At 41.5% G+C, this 22,379-nt stretch overlaps 1 protein-coding gene across 3 annotated transcripts in view; it reads right to left on the bottom strand.

The window, feature by feature from the left end:
• Nucleotides 1-11,375: 11,375 nt before the first annotated feature.
• Nucleotides 11,376-22,379, bottom strand: part of THEGL (theg spermatid protein like) — an 83,145-nt gene continuing 72,141 nt past the window's right edge. For all 3 annotated transcript variants that reach the window (XM_003898858.2, XM_009207042.1, XM_009207041.1), the window contains 3 exons: nucleotides 18,306-18,437; nucleotides 13,830-14,005; nucleotides 11,376-11,723 (listed from right to left, as the gene is read on the bottom strand). In XM_003898858.2, the coding sequence (XP_003898907.1) occupies nucleotides 11,609-11,723; nucleotides 13,830-14,005; nucleotides 18,306-18,437 (423 nt within the window). In that variant the 3' untranslated portion in view covers nucleotides 11,376-11,608. The remainder of the gene's footprint in view (nucleotides 11,724-13,829; nucleotides 14,006-18,305; nucleotides 18,438-22,379) is intronic.

Below are 22,379 nucleotides of genomic sequence, written 5' to 3'. Positions count from 1 at the left end.
TCCACCTGCCTGAGTCACAGCCACCCTTGCCTTTCCGCAGAGCAGCTGCCCACCCACCACCATTATGTCCCTGGTATCTGCAGGGGGGAACACTGAAGTCTACAGCTTCTTTCTGCTCCCCCACATACCAAGCCACCTTTCTCCATACCCAGCCCGATGCCTGCCCTGTCTTGCAATCCTGCCAAGGGTGCCCAGCATTCTGGAAGTTCTAGCAGACCACACCTTGGCAATAGAGAGCAGGCAGGCAGGCAGATGCATGCAGCTGGTGGGTGGGGAAGGCACCTGGCAACCCCTTGCAGATGGAAAAGTAAAAGCAATGCAAACTATAACAGAATATGTGTCTTCAGGCTCCCTCCCCTTACTGCCTGTAACGTGTCTCTGCTACCAAGGGTGGCCGTGGGCCAGCACCTCCTCAGACAGGCCCTTAGGAAGTAAAACCCTCTGGGAAGAAGGGGAAGAGTTACATAAGGGAGAAGAAAGGCTAACCACTGAAGACAGCTTGGGATCCTTATGGGCCTGACTGTGATGAGATGCAGCAGGGACTCTGCTTAGGGGCTTGCTGGGCACCCCAAGCATGGAAATAAAGGAAAGATTTTGAGTCCCTTCAAAATGCCTGGGACATTCCAGGCACCTAGCTAGGCTCTGCAACCAGCAATTAAAAAGGTTAACAGGCCAGGCGTGGGGGCTCACTCCTGTAATCCCAGCGCTTTGGGAGGCCAATGTGGGCAGATCACTTGAGGTCAGGAGTTCGAGACCAGCCTGGCCAACATGCTGAAACCCCATCTCTACTAAAAATACAAAAATTAGCTGGGCATGGTGGCACGTACCTGTAGACCAGCTACTCGGGAGGCTGAGGTAGAAGAATTGCTTGAACCTGGGCGGTGGAGACTGCAGTGAGCTGAGATCACGCCACTGCGCTCCAGCCTGGGCGACAGAGTGAGACTCTGTCTCAAAAAAAAAAAGTAAACAATTCAGTAAGCAAGAAGATAATAATAACCAACCTGGCCACCAGGGTGAAACCCTGTCTCTACTAAATATACAAAAATTAGCCAGGCGTGATGGCTCACGCCTATAGTCACTAAGGCACGAGAATCGCTTGAACCTGGGAGGCAGAGCTTGCAGTGAGCCGAGATCGTACCACTGCACTCCAGTCTGGGCAACAGAGTGAGACTCAGTCTCAAAAAAAAAAAAAAAAAAAAAAAAGGAAAAAAGAAATGTTTGGGTAAAAAATGTTTTAGTATATATTAACATGTCCATCTTTATACCAACAAAGTCATAAAATGTAAGTTTTAATATTATTTTAAGGAAGAAGTTAATTATCCAAGAAAGCAAAAGTGCCTTGGGTCCATTAAAGTCACAGTGCAGTTTGTACCTGACATCTCTTTTTCGGTGTCTCAAAGGCATCTTCTAATCTATGTGTCCAGAATTGAACACATGCTTCTCCACGCTCCTCTTCTGGTCCTCACCCAGTGTCCCCTACATCAGTGAAGGGCTCATTGTTGTGAAAATAAACAAAGACCACCAAATAGGAGCATGCACAGCCTACTTATTTAGAGCTGGCGAAAGCGAGGTAGTCAGCCACAGTCACTTGCATTTGACAGAGACTCAAAGGCAGTTAGGGGAGAGGGGAAGCTTTACAGCAGCAGGGGTGTGGGGAGGCTTTGGATATGCTCTGACTGGAGGTTGCTTGCATGGGGAAGTTGAAGGGGGTTAACTAGAACTAGGGGGTCTTACGTGATTGGCTTAGGGAGCATATTTGGCTTTCTCTGGTTGGTCCTGAGGTAGAAGTGGGGGCAAAAACACAGGCACCAATAAAGGACCATTGAGCCAATTCTGACCACTCTGGCATTATTGTTGCAGAGGCTGTGGTTTAGCTTCCTGGCATGGTTGCTGCAGAGGTTGTGAGGCAGAATTCTGTTGCCATATGTGGCCTGGCTGTTGTTCATTTGTATATTCTGACTCTTTCTCCTTTTTTAAAAAATGTTTTAATTCCATAGGTTTTTGGGGAACAGGTGGTATTTGGTTACATGAATAAGTACTTTAGCGGTGATTTGTGAGATTTTGGTGGACCCATCTCCCAAGCAGTATACTTTTATCCCTCACCCACTTCCCACACTTTCCCCCTGAGTTCCCAAAGTCCATTGTATCATTCTTATGCCTTTGCATCCTCATAGCTTAGCTCCCACTTATGAGAACATACACCCCATTTCTGAGTTACTTCTTAGAATAATAGTTTCCAATCCCATCCAGGTTGCTGCAAATGCCATTACTTTATCCCTTTTTATGACTGAGTGTTAATCCATCGTATACATATACCACAGTTTCTTTATCCACTCATTGATTGATGGGCATTTGGGTTGGTTCCACATTTTTGAAATTGCGAATTGTGCTGCTATAAATATGTGTGTCCAAGCATCTTTTTTTGTATAACAACTTCTCTTCCTCTGGGTAGATAACCAGTAGTGGGATTGCTGGATCAAATGATAGTTCTACTTTTAGTTTTTAAAGGGATCTCCACACTGTTTTCCAGAGTGGTTATGCTAGTTTGCATTCCCATGAGCAGTGTAGAAGTATTCCCTTTCCACTGCATCCACACAAACATCCGTTATTTTTTTATTATAGCCATTCTTGCAGGAGTAAGGTGGTATCGCATTGTGGTTTTGATTTGCATTACCCTGATCATTAGTGATGCTGAGCATTTTTTCATATGTTTATTGGCCATTGGTATATCTTCCTTTGAGAATTGTCTATTCATATCCTTAGCCCACCTTTTAATGGGATTTTTTTTTTTTTTTCTTACTGATTTGAGTTGGTTGTAGATTCTGGATATCAGTCCTGTGTCAGATGTATAGATTGTGAAGATTTTCTCCCACTCTGTGGGTTGTTGTTTACTCTGCTGACTGTTCCTTTTGCTGTGCAAAAGCTCTTTAGTTTAATTAAGTCCCAGCTATTTATCTTTGTATTTGTTGCATTTGCTTTTCTTCTGGGTTCTTGGTCATGAAATCTTTGCCAATGTCTAGAAGGGTTTTTCTGATGTTACCTTCTAGAATTTTTATAGTGTCAGGTCTTAGATTTAAGTCCTTGATTCATCTTGAGTTGATCTTTGTATAAGGTGAGAGATGAGGATCCAGTTTCATTCTTCTACGTGTGGCTTGCCAATTATCCCAGGATCACTTGTTGAATAGGGTGTCCTTTTCCCACTTCATGTTTTTGTTTGCTTTGCCAAATATCAGTTGGCTGTAAGTATTTGGGTTTATTTCTGGGTTCTCTATCTGTTCCATTGGTCTATGTGCCTATTTTTATAGCAGTACCATGCTGTTTGGTGACTATGGCCTTTTAGTATAGTTTGAAATCAGATAATGCAATGCCTCCAGATTTGCTCTTTTTGCTTAGTCCTGCTTTGGGTATGCAGGCTCTTTTTTGGTTCCATGTGAACTTTAGGACTGCTTTTTCTAATTCTGTGAAGAATGATGGTGGTATTTTAATGAGAACAGTATTGAATTTGTAAATTTCTTTTGGCAGTATGGTCATTTTCACAATATTGATTCTACCCATCCATAAGCATGGGATGTGTTTCCATTTGTTTGACTCTCACTATCTCTCTCAGCCTATTCAGGCTGCTATAACAAAATACAATGAACTGAATAATTCACAAATGATAGAAATTTATTTCCCACAGTTCTACAGCCTGGGAAGTTCAAAATCAAGGCACTGGAAGATTTAACATCAATTGATGGCTGCTTGCTTCCAAGATGGCACCTTCTTGCTGCATCTTCATATGGCTAAAAATGGAAAAAGGGATGAACTCCCTCAAGCCCTGTATTAAGGACACTAATCCTGTTGATGAGGGCATAGCCCTCATGACCTAATCACCTCCTAATGACCCTACCTCTTAATACTTTTGCATTGGAAATTAAGTTTCAACATGAATTTTGGAAGGATACAAACATTCAAATTACAGAATTCTGCCCCCAGTTCCCCCAAATTCATGTTTTTCTCACTTACAAAATGCATTCATTTCATTCCAGTAGCCCCAAAAGTCTTAACTGAATCCAGCATCAACTTTAAAGTTTAAATCCAAAGTCTCACCTAAGTATCATGTAAATCACATATAAATGAACCATTAGTCTGAGGCAAACTGCCCCTCCAGCTGTGAACCTGTGATATTGAACAAGTTATGTGCTTTCAAATTACAATAGTGGCCAGGCACGGAGACTCATGCCTGTAATCCCAGCACTTTGGGAGGCCGAGGCAGGCGGATCACAAGGTCAGGAGTTCGAGACCAACCTGGCCAACATGGTGAAACCCCACCTCTACTAAAAATACAAAAATTAGTCTGGCGTGGTGGTGGGTGCCTGTAATCCCAGCTACTCAGGGGACAGAGAAACACTTGAACCCAGGAGGTAGAGGTTTCAGTGAGCTGAGATCACGCCACTGCACTCCAGTCCGGGCGACAGAGCAAGACTCTGTCTCAAAAAAAAAAAGGAAGAAAGGAAGAAAGGAAGTAAGAAAGAGAAAGAAAGAAAGAAAGAAAGAAAGAAAGAAAGAAAGAAAGAAAGAAAGAAAGAAAGACTGACAGACAATAGTGGTATCAGCATAGGATATACATTCTCATTCTAAAAGGGAGAAGTAGGAAGCGGGAGTAACAGGTCTCAAGTAAGTCCAAAACCCAACAAGGCAAACATTAACTATTAAGGCTTGAGAATGACCTTCTTTGACTCCATGTCCCATCTGCTGAACACACTAGGGTTCACCCAGGTGGGCTCACCCCCATAGGTTTCCTGGGCACAACCCATGGTCAGCAGGGTTTGGAGTCATGTGACGGTGGCTCTCCCAGGTTGATGTTGCATGCTGGTGGCTCTACCAATCTGGGGTCACAAGGGTGGCCCTATTCTCATGGCTCTATTAGACATTGTCCTAATGCAGACTCTCTGCCAACTATATTGTACCTGGGCCCACTGGAGCCATACCTGGGGTGGCTGAGGGGCACTGCACCAGAATTTGTGGAGCAGAAATGTGAGGCAATACTAGGAAGCCCACAGATGCCCTGGGCTCCTGCTTTGGAATCATTCTGTCCTCAAGGGCCTGGCACTCTGGGCTTGTGATGGGAGTGGCAGCCTTGAAGATCTCCAAAACACCTTTAGGGTCATTCTTCCATTGTCTTGATTAATAGCATCTGACTTTCTTCTAGCCATACTAATCTCCTTACCAAACATTCTCTTGGTCACACTCTTGGTGTTCTCTCCCCACCATGCTTCTCATTCTTTACAACTGGACAAGGCTGAGAATTTTCCAAATCTTTAAGTTCTGCCTCTCTTTTAATTATAAATTTCATCTTTAATTCAATTCTCACTTCTCACATTTTATTACAAGCAGTAAAGAGAAGCCAAGCAGCTCCTTCAACACTTTGCTTAGAGATTTCTCCTGCAAATATCATATATAAGAGAAACCAGGACATGAATACAATGTAACCAAGGTTTTCTTTTTTTCTCTCTCTCTCTTTTTGCCACTTATTACTTACTTCTTTAGTTTCCACTGCCTTATTCCTCATTTCCATCTGACACTTCACTAGAATGGCCTTTACTGTCCATGTTTCCTTTTTTTTTTTTTTTCTTGAGACAGGGTCTCACTCTGTTGCTTAGGTTAGAATGCAGTGGCACAATCATGGCTCACTGCAACCTCAACTTCCCAGGCTCAAGTAATTCTCCTACCTTAGCCTCTGAGTAGCTGGGACTACAGGCATGCACCACCATGCTTGGCTAGTTTTTTATAAAACATTTTTTAAAAATACATCTATCTTGGACTCCTGGGCTCAAGCTATCCTCCCACCTCAGCCCCTCAAAGTGCTGGGATTACAGCCGGGAGCCACCATGCTCAGGTTACTGTCCATATTTCTGCCAACTTTCTGGTTCATGACCACTTAAGTAATCTCTAAGAAGACTGAGGTTTTCGGCCAGGCGTGGTGGCTCACGCCTGTAATCCCAGCACTTTGAGAGGCCAAGGCCAGTGGATCACGAGGTCAGCAGATCAAGACCATCCTTGCTAGCACGGTGAAACCCTATCTCTACTAAAAATACAAAAAATTAGCCAGGCATGGTGGTACGCACCTGTAATCCCAGCTACTTGGGAGGCTGAGGCAGGAGAATGGTGTGAACCCAGCAGGCAGAGCTTGCAGTGAGCTGAGATCGCGCCACTGCACTCCAGCCTGGGCGACAGAGCGAGACTCCCTCTCAAAAAAAAAAAAAAAAAGAAGATTGAGGGTTTCTCTGCAACTCTTCCAAGTTCTCACTAGAAATTGCCCTTAATGCTCCACTGATGTCAATACAGGCTTTTTCTAGCCCGCTCCTTCAAACTGTTCCAGTCTCTGTCCATTACCAGTTTCAAAGCTGTTTTTACATTTTTAGATATTTGTTACACAGTACTCTCCTGGTACTAATTTTCTGCCTCAATTTTCTTGGGCTACTATAACAAAACACCAAAGACTGGCTAATTTATAAAGAACAGAAATGTATTTCTCACAGTTGAGGCTGGGAAGTCCAAGATCAAGGTGCCAATAGATTTGGTATCTGGTAAGGGCTTGTTCTTTGCTTCCAAGACGGCACCTTCTTACCGCATCCTCACATGGCAAAAAGAGAAAAAGGGATGAACTCACTCCCTCAAGCCTTTTACAAGGGCACTAATCCAATTTATTAGGGCAGAGTCCTCCTGACCCAATCACCTCCTGAAAGCCCCACCTCTTAATACTACTGCACCCAGGATTAAGTTTCAACATGAATTTTGAAAGGACACATTCAAACCAGAGCACTCTCTATCCTGTTTCATAAGCTAGGAATCCAGAAGTTATCTTGAATTCTTTCCTCTCCCACCCCCCATGTATAACCCATCATCAAATCCCATAAATCTACCTTCTCAAATCTCTCTTGAGCCTGTCACTTCTTACCGTCTCCACCATGGTACCACCAAACTATTTTCACCTTTCAAATGACCTACTAGATAACCTAACTTGGCCTACCCAGCTCCACTGCCCCTTCCCAATTTATTTGTCGTAACCAATTCTTCAAAAGCCAACCCTGATCACATCATCCCTATGCTTAAATTACTTCAATAGCTTCCCTTTGGTTTTAGGATGAAGACTAAAATCCTTAACCCATCCTCCAGTGCCCTACGTGCTCTGGTCTGGTTCCCATCCTTCAGCCTCCTCTTGCTTCACACAACCTCGGATTTCTTGCTGTTTGGGCCACACTGGCAATCTTTCAGTCCCTGATGCATCCTTCCATCCGCCTCAGGGGATTTACTGGAAGGCAGCTCCGGCGTCAAAGGAATAGCTGAAGCACCAGGGTAGGAGTCAGAAATGGAAGAACATACCATGCTCATGGATAGGAAGAATCAATATCGTGAAAATGGCCATACTGCCCAAGGTAATTTATAGATTCAATGCCATCCCCATCAAGCTACCAATGAGTTTCTTCACAGAATTGGAAAAAACTGCTTTAAAGTTCATATGGAACCAAAAAAGAGCCCGCATCTCCAAGACAATCCTAAGTCAAAAGAACAAAGCTGGAGGCATCACGCTACCTGACTTCAAACTATACTACAAGGCTACAGTAACCAAAACAGCATGGTACTGGTACCAAAACAGAGATATAGACCAATGGAACAGAACAGAGTCCTCAGAAATAATACCACACATCTACAGCCATCTGATCTTTGACAAACCTGAGAGAAACAAGAAATGGGGAAAGGATTCCCTATTTAATAAATGGTGCTGGGAAAATTGGCTAGCCATAAGTAGAAAGCTGAAACTGGATCCTTTCCTTACTCCTTATACGAAAATTAATTCAAGATGGATTAGAGACTTAAATGTTAGACCTAATACCATAAAAATCCTAGAGGAAAACCTAGGTAGTACCATTCAGGACATAGGCATGGGCAAAGACTTCATGTCTAAAACACCAAAAGCAACGGCAGCAAAAGCTAAAATTGACAAATGGGATCTAATTAAACTAAAGAGCTTCTGCACAGCAAAAGAAACTACCATCAGAGTGAACAGGCAACCTACAGAATGGGAGAAAATTTTTGCAATCTACTCATCTGACAAAGGGCTAATATCCAGAATCTACAAAGAACTCAAACAAATTTACAAGAAAAAAACAAACAACCCCATCAAAAAGTGGGCAAAGGATATGAACAGACATTTCTCAAAAGAAGACATTCATACAGCCAACAGACATATGAAAAAATGCTCATCATCACTGGCCATCAGAGAAATGCAAATCAAAACCACAATGAGATACCATCTCACACCAGTTAGAATGGCGATCATTAAAAAGTCAGGAAACAACAGGTGCTGGAGGGGATGTGGAGAAATAGGAACACTTTTACACTGTTGGTGGGATTGTAAACTAGTTCAACCATTATGGAAAACAGTATGGCGATTCCTCAAGGATCTAGAACTAGATGTACCATATGACCCAGCCATCCCATTACTGGGGATATACCCAAAGGATTATAAATTATGCTGCTCTAAAGACACATGCACACGTATGTTTATTGCAGCACTATTCACAATAGCAAAGACTTGGAATCAACCCAAATGTCCATCAGTGACAGATTGGATTAAGAAAATGTGGCACATATACACCATGGAATACTATGCAGCCATAAAAAAGGATGAGTTTGCGTCCTTTGTAGGGACATGGATGCAGCTGGAAACCATCATTCTTAGCAAACTATCACAAGAACAGAAAACCAAACACCGCATGTTCTCACTCATAGGTGGGAACTGAACAATGAGATCACTTGGACTCAGGAAGGGGAACATCACACACCGGGGCCTATCATGGGGAGGGGGGGGGGGGGAGGGGGGAAGGATTGCATTGGGAGTTATACCTGATGTAAATGACAAGTTGATGGGTGCAGCAGACCAACATGGCACAAGTATACATATGTAACAAACCTGCACGTTATGCACATGTACCCTACAACTTAAAGTATAATAATAATAAATAAATTAAAAAAAAAAAAAAAAAAAAAAAGAACAGCGCCAGGGACACAGGTAGTAGAAGAAAAATAAAGTCTTGTCAGGGCACCTATAATGGGAAATATCAGCTCCAATTACCCTCCTCCGCCATCACCCTTGCCTCACTATGCTTAAGATCCACAGTCCCAGAAGACAGTTCAATGGGTGTGGCTGACTTAGGTTACATGTCCATACCTTGGCTAGGAAACCTCGAATAAAAATCCCCATAAAGCTTTAAACAATGAGGAGAAAGTAATTCTCCAAGAGAAAATGGGCAGTTCTTATTAGATGGAGGAAGAATGAATTCAGAGTGATCCAAAAATCAACAAATGTCCACTTAACATGTGTTCCCACTACCTGGAATGCCTTCCTGTATCCTCTTTGGTTAGTTAATCCTACTTGATTTTCAGCATCCAACCCAGTTGTTCCTTCATTAGAGAAGCCTTCTCTCACCTTCCTGTGGGATCAAAGTTCTCTATTTTGTTATTTCATAACACTATTTCATAGCACTTGCTAGTGTTGTAATTTTACATTTATTGGTGAATATTCTAATGAAATCATCTCTCCCAATAAGCTAGAGAGTCCATGAGAGCAGAACCTGTATCTGTTTGGTTCACTATGTTGTCTCCAGTGCCTAGCACAGGGCCTGGTAAAGCAAAGACACTCAACAGAATTCATTTAATGTAAGAATCAAGGCATATTTTCCCCACTGATATGAACTATGCCACTGTACCCTTAGAAGGCTAACACAGGTAAATTTCTTATTTTTAATTTCAACAGTTTTGGGGGTACAGGTCGTTTTTGGTTACATAGATAAGTTATGTAGTGGTGATTTCTGAGATTTTGGTGCACTTATCACCTGAGCAGCGTACACTGTACCTGTTATGTAATCTTTTATTCCTCACCCCCCTACCAGCCTTCCCTCTGAGTCCCCAAAGTCCATTGTATCATTTTTATACCTTTGCATCCTCATAGCTTAGCTCCCACTTATAAGTGAGAACATACAATGTTTCGTTTTTCCATTCCTGAGTTACTTCACTTAGAATAATGGCCTCCAACTCCATCCAACTTGCTGCAAATGCCATTGTTTTGTTTTATGGCTGAGTAGTATTCCATGGTGTATACATACCACATTCTCTTTATCCACTTGTTGGCTGATGGGCATTTAGGTTGGTTCCATATTTTTGCAATTGTGAATTGTGCTGCTTTAAACATGTGAAACACAGCTAAATTTCTTTTCTTGTCTTGTCTGTTTTTGATGGAGTCTCGCTGTATCGCCCAGGCTGGAGTGCAGTGGTGCAATCTCGGCTCACTGCAACCTCTGCCTCCCGGGTTCAAGCGATTCTCCTGTCTCAGCCTCCCGAGTAGCTGGGATTACAGGTGTGTACCACCACACCAGGCTAATTTTTGTATTTTTAGTAGAGACAGGTTTCACCATGTTGGTCAGGCTGGTCCTGAACTCCTGACCTCGTGATCCACCCGCCTTGGCCTCCCAAAGTGCTAGGATTACAGGCATAAGCCACTGTGCCCAGTCACAGCTAAATTTCTAAATAAAAATTTCTGTTTCAAATTCATACTTTATTATATACATTTTATCATCTAATCTTTACAAGAATATTCAGGAACACATTTTCTACATAAAGAAACTGCAGCACAGGGAGCTAGGAAGTTTGTTTAAGATCACATACCTGGTAAATAATCCATGACAGAGACAAACTCAGGTTCTATCTGATTCCAAAACTCAAGTTCAAAACTACTAAGTGGTACTACCCCTCTGTAACACAAAGACCTTAAAGGCAGAGCTCATTCATCTGTAAAATTGGCTTTCAAGTAAGTTCATTTTCATGCAAATCTAGATATGCCCCGTAAAAGTTAGTTTAATTTGTAAAATACTGATCTATGGAGAGAATAAAACTCTGGGCAGATGCAATTTTACAGAGAATTTTAATGCTTACCAAACATCTTGCTTTTTGTCTCATTTATGGTACGTGACTCTGGCATGAGTAAAGGAAGAGATTGGTGACATCATCATTTAAGGTAACCTGTTCCCTAAATTTCAATTATAAATTGTATTTATAGATTATAAAAAGTATTTCAATTTTTCCAAAAGAGCTTCACTTTTTCAGTGTTTTTTCTGAGTAATAAGGGGATGCTGAAATGACACAAAGAATGACTTCATTTCCCAGGACTTACTGGAGAAGGGACTGCGGCAGGATCAGCTATTGGGGAACATGGAACTCACTGGGAAAGGAAAAGCAAAACCCACAAATATAAGGAAGAGTGTTTCTTCAGGTCAGCTACAGCAATGAGGCAGCCAAGATGCTTGTGAGGCAACAGTAAGGATAATAAGGCAGTCTCTCATTTTCTCATTTATTGCATGCTGGAGTCTTCAAATCTGCTAAAGATTCAGTGACAGGTAACAGCAACAACTGCTATTTAATGATCATGGTGGTTTTCCCTAAAGGTCTCATTTTGTGGGAGGGGAAGCAAGGGGTGAATGTAAACTGACAGTACCACAGCAGGGAACTAAGTCATCTAATATGTGTTCTAGATACATAACCAGGGTCTGACTGTTGTGGCTTTCTGTATTTAACGTGTAAGAGGTTGTGACAACTCCCGGATCCTTTGAGAACACCGTGCTTTCAAAGCAGCTGGCTTGGTTTTAAAGACATCTGGATCATAATACACAATATGCACAGGAGCCCTGAAATAGGGGAAAAAGAAATCAACCTGAAATAAGATGAACAGAGAAGGCAACTAATGTTTCTCAAGCATCCACTGTATGTTATGTACTATGATATTATCCCATTTTTATTTTCATGACCTCCACTATACAGATGAGGAAATCAAGACTCAGAGAAGTTAAATGAATGATCTATGGACAACACCAGATTTGCATGTCTCTCAGATTCCAAAACCTTTTCTCTTTCCCCAGAAAGTAAATTCAGGAAGTTGCTCAGTCTTGAACTTGAGTTTTGGAATCAAACAAGCCTGAGTTTGTATCCCCTGTGTATCATTTACCATAACATAATTTGGCAATGTTAAAACAAGCCAGATCGTTCTCTGGTAGACTTAAGAAAATAAAATTTTTGAAGTTGGCCACTCTCAGCACCTTACCACAAAATAATAATTTTGTCACCAGGATAAAACTTTGATAATGCACTTGATCATATTCTTCTCTTTTCTTTATTTTTTATTTTTTTGTATTGTATTATTTTTTTGAGACAGGGTCTCACTCTGTCACCCAGGTTAGAGTGCAGTGGTGCGATGTCTGCTCACTGCAACTTCCTCCTCCCGGGCTCAAGTGATTTTCCTACCTCGGCCTCCCGAGTAGCTGGGACTACAGATGTGCACCACAACTCCAGCTAATTTTTTTGTATTTTTAGTAGAGACGGGGTTTCACCATGTTGCCCAGTCTGGTCTCAAACTCCTGTACTCAAGTGATCCGCCTGCTTTGGCCTCCCAAAGTGCTGGGATTACAGGTGTGAGCCAATGCACCCAGCCTCTTCTCTTTAATGAACAGAGAATGAGCTTCATTTCATCTGATGGCAAATTTATTTTTTTAAAGGATAAACACATTATAGCATTTAAAAAATGTCATTATATATGACTAGCATATTTCCTTTTCCCTGAGCTCAAGACTTCCACAACTTTTTCTGCCTCTCCTGGGTTTTGCTAATGATGGTTTAAAAGAGGGATCAGATGTTATCCGTCAAGGTAACAAAATTAATTGAGGCTCAGGCAAGTTAAGAGGTCCTCCAAAAAATAAACAGAAATGAGAGGCAATGTTTTTCTTTGTTAACTATATATTCTTATCTATTTGAATTAGGCCATACAAGTACATGATGCAAAACACTGGAAAAATACAAAAGCCTATTTACTGAAAAATAAGTCTTCCTCCTATCCCAGTTCCCTAGGACCCCAAAGGCAACCATTGTTACTAGCTTCTTGTATACCCTCTGAGATACTATAGGCATATGCAAACAAATATATGGCCCATGTCTTTTTTTCTTACACAAATTGCAACATATTACATGCTGTGCTCTAGAACTTGTTTCACTTAATAATATATGTTAGATAAATAATTCCATACACATACTGATTGGACTGTCTCCTAGATCTTAAATTTCTTTTTCTTTTTTCCTTTCTCTTTCTTAGAGCCAGGGTCTTACTCTGTTGCCTGGGCTGGAGTGCAGTGTTATAGATCATAGCTCACTGTAGCTTCAAACTCCTGGGTTCAAGCAATGACTTCCTGCCTCAGCCTCCCAAGTTGCTAGAACTACAGGCACATCCCACCACACCTGGCTAATTTTTTGTATTTTTTGAAGAGATGGGGTCTCACTTTGTTGCCTAGGCTGGTGTCAAACTCCTGGGCTCAAGCGATCTTCCCACCTCTGAATCCCAAAGTGTTGGGATTACAGGTATGAGCCACCATGCCTGGACAATTTTTTAAAGAATTTTTTGTAGAGACGGGGTCTCACTATGTTCCCCAGGGTGGTCTCCAACTCCAAGCCTCAAGCTAACCTCCCACCTTGGTCTCCCAAAGCATTGGGATTACAGGTGTGATCCACCTGCCCCATCCTAGATCTAAGTTGCAATACCTAGTCCACTAACCTTTTAACTGTAGCCTATGTTTAGGGTAAGAAGACCATAGATGTGTCAATAATAAATGTAATTTGTTAAGTAAGATGTTTTTGAATATTTTTTTTGTATTTCTGCAACTCTTTCCATTTGCCTTATTAGGTCAACTTTCTCCCTCTCACCAGAACCCCAGCCTTTCCTGTCTCACTTTAGCCTGAAATTGACATACCTCTTATTTGGATTAGCTAGTTCCTGAATCCTGGGTGATGCTTTCGAATGAGTAGCAGCGTAAGATACTGGCCAGTGGGCATCGCGGTCAGGTAGGTAATCTTGATGAACAGACTTGGACTTCGCTAGAGCTATTGTTCGGGGGCTAGGTTTAGCTAGCATGGCAGCAGGAGTTACCTATAGTGGAAACAAAGAGACACAAAAATATATCCAAAATTTTACATTTCTCTATGTCTACAGCTGTATCCCTACTTAAGTCACAATCATTTCTCTTCTGGATTACTGCAACAGACTCCTAACTGGTCTCTCTGCTTCTATCCTTGCTCCTATACAATGGGGCCTTCCATGACAGTTACTGAGGGAGAGAATGAACATGTAATGAGTATGTTCTGTGAGCCAGACAGTGTTGTAAGCTTTACCTAAATCATTCCCACTCAATCATCACAACAACTTCATGAGCTAAGTACTTCCTAAAGCCCAAATCAGATCATGTCACTACCAGGCTTTAAACCCATCCTGGGCCGGGTGCATTGGCTGATGCCTGTAATCCTAGCACTTTGGGAGGCCAGGGCTGGTGGATCATGAGGTCAGGAGTCCGAGACCAGCCTGACCAACATGGTGAAACCCCGTCTGTACTAAAAATTCAAAAATTAGCTGGGCGTGGTGGCATGTGCCTGTAATCTCAGCTACTCAGGAGGCTGAGGCAGGAGAATCGCTTGAACCAGGGAGTCGGAGGTTGCAGTGAGCCAAGATCGTACCACTGCACTCCAGCCTGGCAACAGAGTGAGACTCTTGTCTCAAATACATAAATAAATAAACCCATCCTATTGTTTCCCATTTTGCTAAAAATAATACTTAGGCTGAGCCAAGCACAATGACTTGTGCCTATAATCAATCCCAGAACTTTGGGAGACTGAGGTGAGCAGATCATTTGAGCCCAGGAGTTCAAGACTAGCCTGGGCAAAATGGCAAAACCCCATCTCTAAAAAAAAAAAGAAGAAAGAAAAACAAAAATTAGCTGGTTTACATTCCCACCAACAGTGTAAAAGCATTCCTATTTCTCCACAGCCTTGCCAGCATCTATTGTTTCTTGACTTTTTAATAATCACCATTCTGACTGCTGTGAGATTGCGGTTTTGATTTGCATCTCTCTAGTGATCAGTGATGTTGAGTTTTTTTTCATATGTTTGTTGGTCACATAAATGTCTTCTTTTGAGAAGTGTCTGCAGCACTATTCACAATAGCAAATACCTGGAACCAATCCAAATGCTCATCAATGATAGACTGGATAAAGAGAATGTGGTACATACACACCATGGAATACTATGAAGCCATAAAAAAGAATGACATCATATCTTTTGCAAGGATATGGATGGAGCTAGAAGGCATCATCCTCAGCAAACTAACACAGGAACAGAAAACCAAACACTGCATGTTCTCACTCATAAGTAGGAGTTGAACAATGAGAACACATGGAAACAGAGAGGGGAACATCACACACCAGGGCCTGTTAGGGGCAGGGGGTGTGTAAGGGGAGGGAGAGCATTAGGACAAATAGCTAATGCATGTGGGGCTTAAAACCTAGGTGACAGGTTGATAGGTGCAGCGAACCACCATGGCACATGTATACTATATAACAAATCTGCACATTCCGCACATGTATCCTGGAACTTAAAGTGAAAAAAATTTTAAAATAAGAAAAAATAATAATTGTGAGCAAAAAAAATTAGCTGGGCATAGTGGTTCATGTCTGTGGTCACAGCTACTCAGGAGGCTGAGGTGGGAGATCACTTGAGCCCAGCGAGGTTAAGGCTACAACAAGCTGTGATAGCACCACTGCTCTCCAGCCTGGGTGAGAGTCAGATCCGATCTCAAAAAAAAAAAAAAAAAAAATATATATATATATATATATATAGACACACACACACATATACACACACGCATATATATATATACATACATACATATACCCACTTAGTATATTCTATTTTCATACTGCTACGAAGAAATATCTGAAATGGGGTAATTTCTTAAGAAAAAGAGGTTTAATGGAATCATAGTTCCATTGGGGAGTGGCTGGGAGGAGGCCTCACCATCATGGCGGAAAGCAAAGGAAGAGCAAAGGCGCGTCTTATATGGTGGCGGGCAAGAGAGCATGAGAGCCCAGTGAAGCGGGAAGCCCCTTATAAAACCATCAGATCTCATGAGAACTCACTCTCTATCAGGAAAACAGCATGGGGGAAACCAACCCCATGATTCAATTATCTCCACCTGGTCTTTCCCTTGACATGTGGGATTATTACAATTCAAGGTGAGGTTTGAGTGGGGACACAGAGCCAGACCATATCACTTAGGCTCCTTCTGTGACCTACAAGGCCCTACATGATCTGCCCTCTGACCTCATCTTCCTCCCCTCCTCCCCTTGATCCCTGTGATTCCAGCCACACAGCCCCCCGGACCAGCTCCTTCCCTCTCAGGACCTTTGCACTTGCTAGTTCTCCTTAAAAAAACTTCCCTCAGCCTTGGCTTGGCTGCCTCTCCCTCACTCAAGTCTCTAGACTCATACATCACATTTTTCAAGGAGGTCTTCCCTGACCAGCCAAGACAAGTCAGCCTAATTACCCTCTTCTGCAGGACTTACTTAATCTTCTTCATAGCACATGTCAACACCCACGTCAGCGCATTTATCACTTTGTTATTTCACTTTGTCTGTATTTCTCCCCATTAGAATATAAGCTGCTCAAGGGGAATTACTTGTTTGCTGAAAGCTAAAATTGGCTCTGGCACATAGTTGGTGCTGAATAAACATATATTGACTGACTCCTTTTGGTCTTACTTTGAAAACCACATCTACCAGATTGCCTTTCTGTTATGTTGCTTTATTGGTAAAATATCTAGGACGACATCTACTATTCTCTTTTAAATGCTCACTCAAAAGAATTAGAGTGGGGCTAGGCATAATGGCTCACACCTATAATCCTAGCATTTTGGGAGGTTGAGACACAAGGATCAATTGAGCTCAGGGGTTCCAGACCAGCCTGGGCAACATAGTGAGACCCCTGTCTCTACAAAAAATTTTAAAAACTTGGGTGTGGTGGCACATGCCTGTAGTCATAGCTGCTCAGGTGGCTGAGGTGAGAGGATCACTTAAGCCCAGCAGGTTGAAGCTGCAGTGAGCCATGATCATGCCGCTGCGCTCCAGGCTGGATGACAGAGCAAAGCACTGTCTTTAAAAAAAAAAAAAAAAAAAAAAAACACACACACACACAAGAAAACAATTAGGGTGGCCAGCTAACACCACTCTCAGTAGTCTCGAAAGTGTTCTGCATTGCACTGGTGCAGATTTGTTTCAGGTTCTAAGACTATGATTTTCTGCAGTGGTATTCCTTTTTTCTAAAGATCTTAAAAAATAAAACAAACCCAAACAATCCTAGCAATTACAGAAAGATCTGCCTTACTTCCATTTTTACATACCAAAAAACTGAGAATAAAGTCATTTGCCTGAGAGTCACTTCAGTAAACTTAAGAGACTCTTCCAAGGGTTTCTGATTCCCAGAATGGTTTTCTTTCCTAACAGAATTCCATATCAAATCCTCAGTTTCCTTGAAACAGGGTGAAACTAGTCCCACCTCTTTTGGCAACAGGATCATTAGATATTTTTTGAAAACACAACTGGAATAGGGCATCAAGTTGGCACTGCAGTTGATGGTGGGGAATGTCAAGGATGAAGAAGGAGGGAAGCCATCGAAGGTTCCAGGCTCTGTGCTGAGTGCCATGACTTACCTGTTACTGCTCAACCCAGCAGACGTATCAGTGAGGATGGCTATCTCCAGAATTCCCTAGCTCACCTTGCTCTACCCAACTTCAAGTGCATCCCAACTTTAGTACTTTGGCATGTAATCTTCCCTTTACTGGAATATTCTTCTAGATCTTCACTTGGTTAACTCCTTATCAGTCAGGTTTCAGCTCAAATGTTCCTTCCTTAGAGAGACCTTCACTGACTACCACAGGCAAAGTATCTTACTACCCCAACCCATAGTCATTCATTTTCTATGTTATTTTCTTCATAGCATTTAGCATGATCTGACATTATCTATTGACTAATTTATTGTTTGTCTCCCCTGATTAGCATAGAGCTCCAAGTTATTCACTGGGATCACTGCCTTGCTCACAGTAGGCATCCAAATATTTGTTGAATGAATAAGGCTCAGGAAAGTTGTCCCAACATCATAGAGCTTGGAGTGACGAGGCTGCGATTTGAATCCAGCTCTAAAACTGAACTCCAAAGCCCATGCTCTTGGTGCTCTACTCTTTTCCCCTTCTCCCTATCATGTAGCTAGGTCTCTCTTCCTGCCACAGACCACTCTTCCCAGATTCTCTTTTCCAGTGACTTTGGGCTATGTCCTGTAGAGGCAAAATAGCACCCTAGGAGCAGCCAGAAAGTGAGCTGAAGGATACCAAGGTAGTGATGGCTTACAGGACGGATGGGCAGTTCACTTCTTTGTCTTTCATAGCACAGACCCTCTAACTTGATCCTTGGGTGGGCGAGGTCTACAATTCTTGGAGTTGCAATCGCACTCAGGGTAGAAAGTGAAATCGGGGTTTGCATCTAGGGGAAAAAATAGAACAGTACTTGTAAGCATCAAATAAGAAACACTATCTAGTTCAAGATTACGAAGTATGATTTGACCTCGGGGCCAGACTTCTCAACACTCCAGTAGAAAGGGTGGGAATCTTGCAGTAACCTATAATCACAGTTGAAAGGATCAATTTCTATCTTTCTCAAACTAGATTGCATGGATTCCAACGTGGCTTTTCAAGAACTTAACTGTTTAACTAAAGACATTGAGGCAATAGCAAATAATGTTACATACTGATTCAGAGATAAATGGTAATGCTGATTTGTGGGCTGATAAACTCAGCCAGGACGCCAGGCTCAGCCCCACCAAATGAGAATACTATAAAGCAGTGGTCCCCAACCTTTTGGACACCAGGGACCAGTTTCATGGAAGACAATTTTTCCATGGACAGTGTTGGAAAAAGGATGGTTTGGGGATGAAACTGTTCCAACTTGGATAATCAGCCATTACATTATCATAAGGAGAGCACAACCTAGATCCTTTGCATGCACAGTTAACAATAGGGTTCATGCTCCTATGAGAATCTAATGCCACTGCTGATCTGACAGGAGGTGGAACTCAGGTAGTAATGAGTAAATCACCTCCTGCTGTGCTGCCTGATTCCTAACAGGCCATGGACTGGTATTGGTCCACAGCCTGGGGACTGGGGATCCCTGCTATAAAGGGTGACTTAGCTTTGTTCTTAATTATTTTTGCCCTTTGGGAATTGGGGCTTATATTATCACAAATCACCATGCTTAAAGTGAATTTAAGTGTCTCCCTTCTAATTGGACTAGATAAGAAAAAGAAGCCAAAGCCAATAAGAAGAAAAGCAGAACCACACATCTCCCCACTAGACTCCCAAGTTATTCTTCACTATCTGAATTGTGGAAATTTGTCCAAATTATATGGTCTTCTATTTAAATTACTTGTATTCAAAATCAAAGCTTACCATAAAACTTTGAAGGAAAATATAATCAATAACTGGAAATAAAATGGGGCTTTAACTGTGGGTTAAAATTCCTTCCTGTGCTGTTTAATTGATGATGATTATGATGATGATTATGATTATACTAACAGTGATGGTGTTTCACATGTTTCATGTATTAGTCTTGTGTATTAGTCAAATTTTACATGTTTGGTGTATTAGTCAAATTCCTTCTTGTGCTATTTAATTGATGATGAAGATTATGATGATGATAATACACATGTTTTCTGTATTAGTCTATCCTTGTATTGCTATAAAGACCTACCTGAGATGGAGTAATTTGTAAAGAAAAGAGGGCTTGTTGGCTCATGGTTCTGCAGGATGTACAGGTGGCATGGCTGGGAGGCCTCAGGAAATTTACAATCATGGTGGAAGGGCAAAGGGGAAGCACATCTTACATGGTGGGAACAGGAGAGAGCAAAGGGGAAGGTGTAACACACTTTTAACAACCAAGTCTCCTGAGAACTCACTCATTATCACAAGAACATCAAGGGGGAAATCCACCCTCATGATCCAATTACCTCCCACTAGGCCCCGCCTCCAACACTGGGGATTATAATTCTACATGAGATTTGGCTGGGGACACAAATCAAACCATAACATATTGAATCATTTATTCCTCACCTCGGGCATCATTTTTATTTCTAATTCTCTAAGACAGAAACCAAGGTATTATGAGATTCATTAATTTATTTAAGTTTACATAGTAAGAGGTAGAGAACATTCAAACTGAAGAGCCTACCTCTTTGTACAACACAACAAAGTACTAATTAAGCATTTTAAGCATTTTTAAGCATGAATAAAGCTTTCTTTCCTCTCAGGCTCTGGGAAAATGAAAGAAATATATGACAACCATTGCTTTCAATTAAAGCTTATGATCTAAAAAGACTTAATCATTTACATATTCAATTTATTAAACAAACATTTCTTAGGCAATTATAGTATGTAAGACACAACAAGGAATAATAAGATACAGTTCCTTTCCTTAATGTAATTTTCAACTTAGAAAGAACCATAAGACTGGGTGTGGTGGATCATGCCTATGACATCAGCAGTTTGGGAGGCTGAGGTAAGGAGGATGGATTGAGCCCAAGGGTCTTTTCAAATAACTGTGGATATTCTTCCTTGATACTACGACTTGAAAAATGCTAGTTTCTTAAATGGTAGCTGCAAAAAGTACCATTTGAAACTATGTGAATGAACTTTTTATACTCCATTACCTTAAAATCTATTTGCTTACCTTGCACATTGAATGAACCTTTTAGCCATGCATAATTTTGAACTTAATATCTAGTTTTCACACCAGGGATGCAGGAATGGTTTAACACATGCAAGTCAATAAATGTGATACATCACACAAAGAGAATTAAAAACAAAAATCACATGATCATCTCAATAGATGCAGAAAAAGCATTTGACAAACTCTCCAAAACTCTCCAAAATCCAGCGAACTCTCAGCAAAATCGGCAAACAAGGGACATAACTTAATGTAATAAGAGCCCTCTATGACAAACCCACAGCCAACATAATACTCAATGGGGAAAAGTTGAAAGCTCTCTGAGAACTGAAACAAGACAAGGAGGCCCACTCTCACCACTCCTCTTCAACATAGTACTGGAAGTCCTAGCCAAAGCAATCAGGCAAGAGAAAGAAATAAAGGGTATCCAAATCAGTAAAGAGGAAGTCAAACTGTTACTGTTTGCACAACATGATCATTTACCTTGAAAACCCTAAAGACTCCTCCAGAAAGCTCCTAGAGCTACTAAAAGAATTTGGCAAAGTTTCCAGATATAAGATTAATGTATACCGATCAGTAGTAGCTCTTCTATGCACCAACAGTGACCAAGCAGAGAAACAAATCAAAAACTCCACCACTTTTACAATAGCTGCAAAAAACAAAAGTAAATAAAATAAAAAATAAAAACACACACACACACACACACAAACAAAAACAACAAAAAAACCCCAACAACAACAACAATAAACCCTTAGAAACATACCTAACCAAGGAGTCAAAAGACGTCTACAAAGAAAACTACAAAACACTACTGAAAGAAATCATAGATGACACAAACAAATGGAAACACATCCCATGCTCATGGATGGGTAGAATCAATATTGTGAAAACGACCATACCACCAAAAGCAATCTACAAATTCAACGCAATCCCCATCAAAATAACACCAGCATTATTCACAAAATTAGAAAAAACAATTCTAAAATTCATATGGAACCAAAAAGAGCCTGAATAGCCAAAGCAAGACTAAGCAAAAAGAACAAATCTGGAGACCTCACACTACCTGATTTCAAACTATACTATAAGGCCATAGTCACCAAAACAGTATGGTGCTGGTATAAAAATAGGCACACGGGCTGGGCACAGTGGCTCACACCTGTAATCCCAGCACTTTGGAAGGCCGAGGTGGGCGGATCACTTGAGGTCAGGAGTTCGAGACCAGCCTGGCCAACATGGTGAAACTCTGTCTCAACTAAAAATACAAAAATTAGCCAGGTGTGGTGGTGGGCGCCTGTAATCCCAACTACTCAGGAGGCTGAAGCAGGAGAATCACTTGAACCTGGGAGGCAGAGATTGCAGTGAGCTGAGATTGTGTCACTGCACTCCAGCCTGGGCAACAGAGCAAGACTCCATTTCAAAAAAGAAAAAAAAGAAAAGAAAAAAAAAAAAAATAGGCACGTAGACCAATGGAAAAGAGTAAAGAACCCAGAAATAAGCCCAAATACTTGCAGCCAACTGATCTTCGACAAAGCAAACAAAAGCATAAAGTGGGGAAAGGACACCCTATTCAACAAATGGTGCTGGGATAATTGGCTAGCCAAAAGTAGGAGAATGAAACTGGATCCTCATCTCTCACCTTATACAAAAATCAACTCAAGATGGATTAAGGACTTAAACCTAAGACCTGAAACTATAAAAATTCTAGAA

The sequence above is a fragment of the Papio anubis genome, chromosome 3, assembly GCF_008728515.1.
Source record: "Papio anubis isolate 15944 chromosome 3, Panubis1.0, whole genome shotgun sequence".
In the NCBI taxonomy this organism is placed as follows: Eukaryota; Metazoa; Chordata; class Mammalia; order Primates; family Cercopithecidae; genus Papio; species Papio anubis.
The sequence above is the reverse complement of the archived record's forward strand: the minus strand, read 5'-3'. Positions and strand labels throughout refer to the sequence as shown.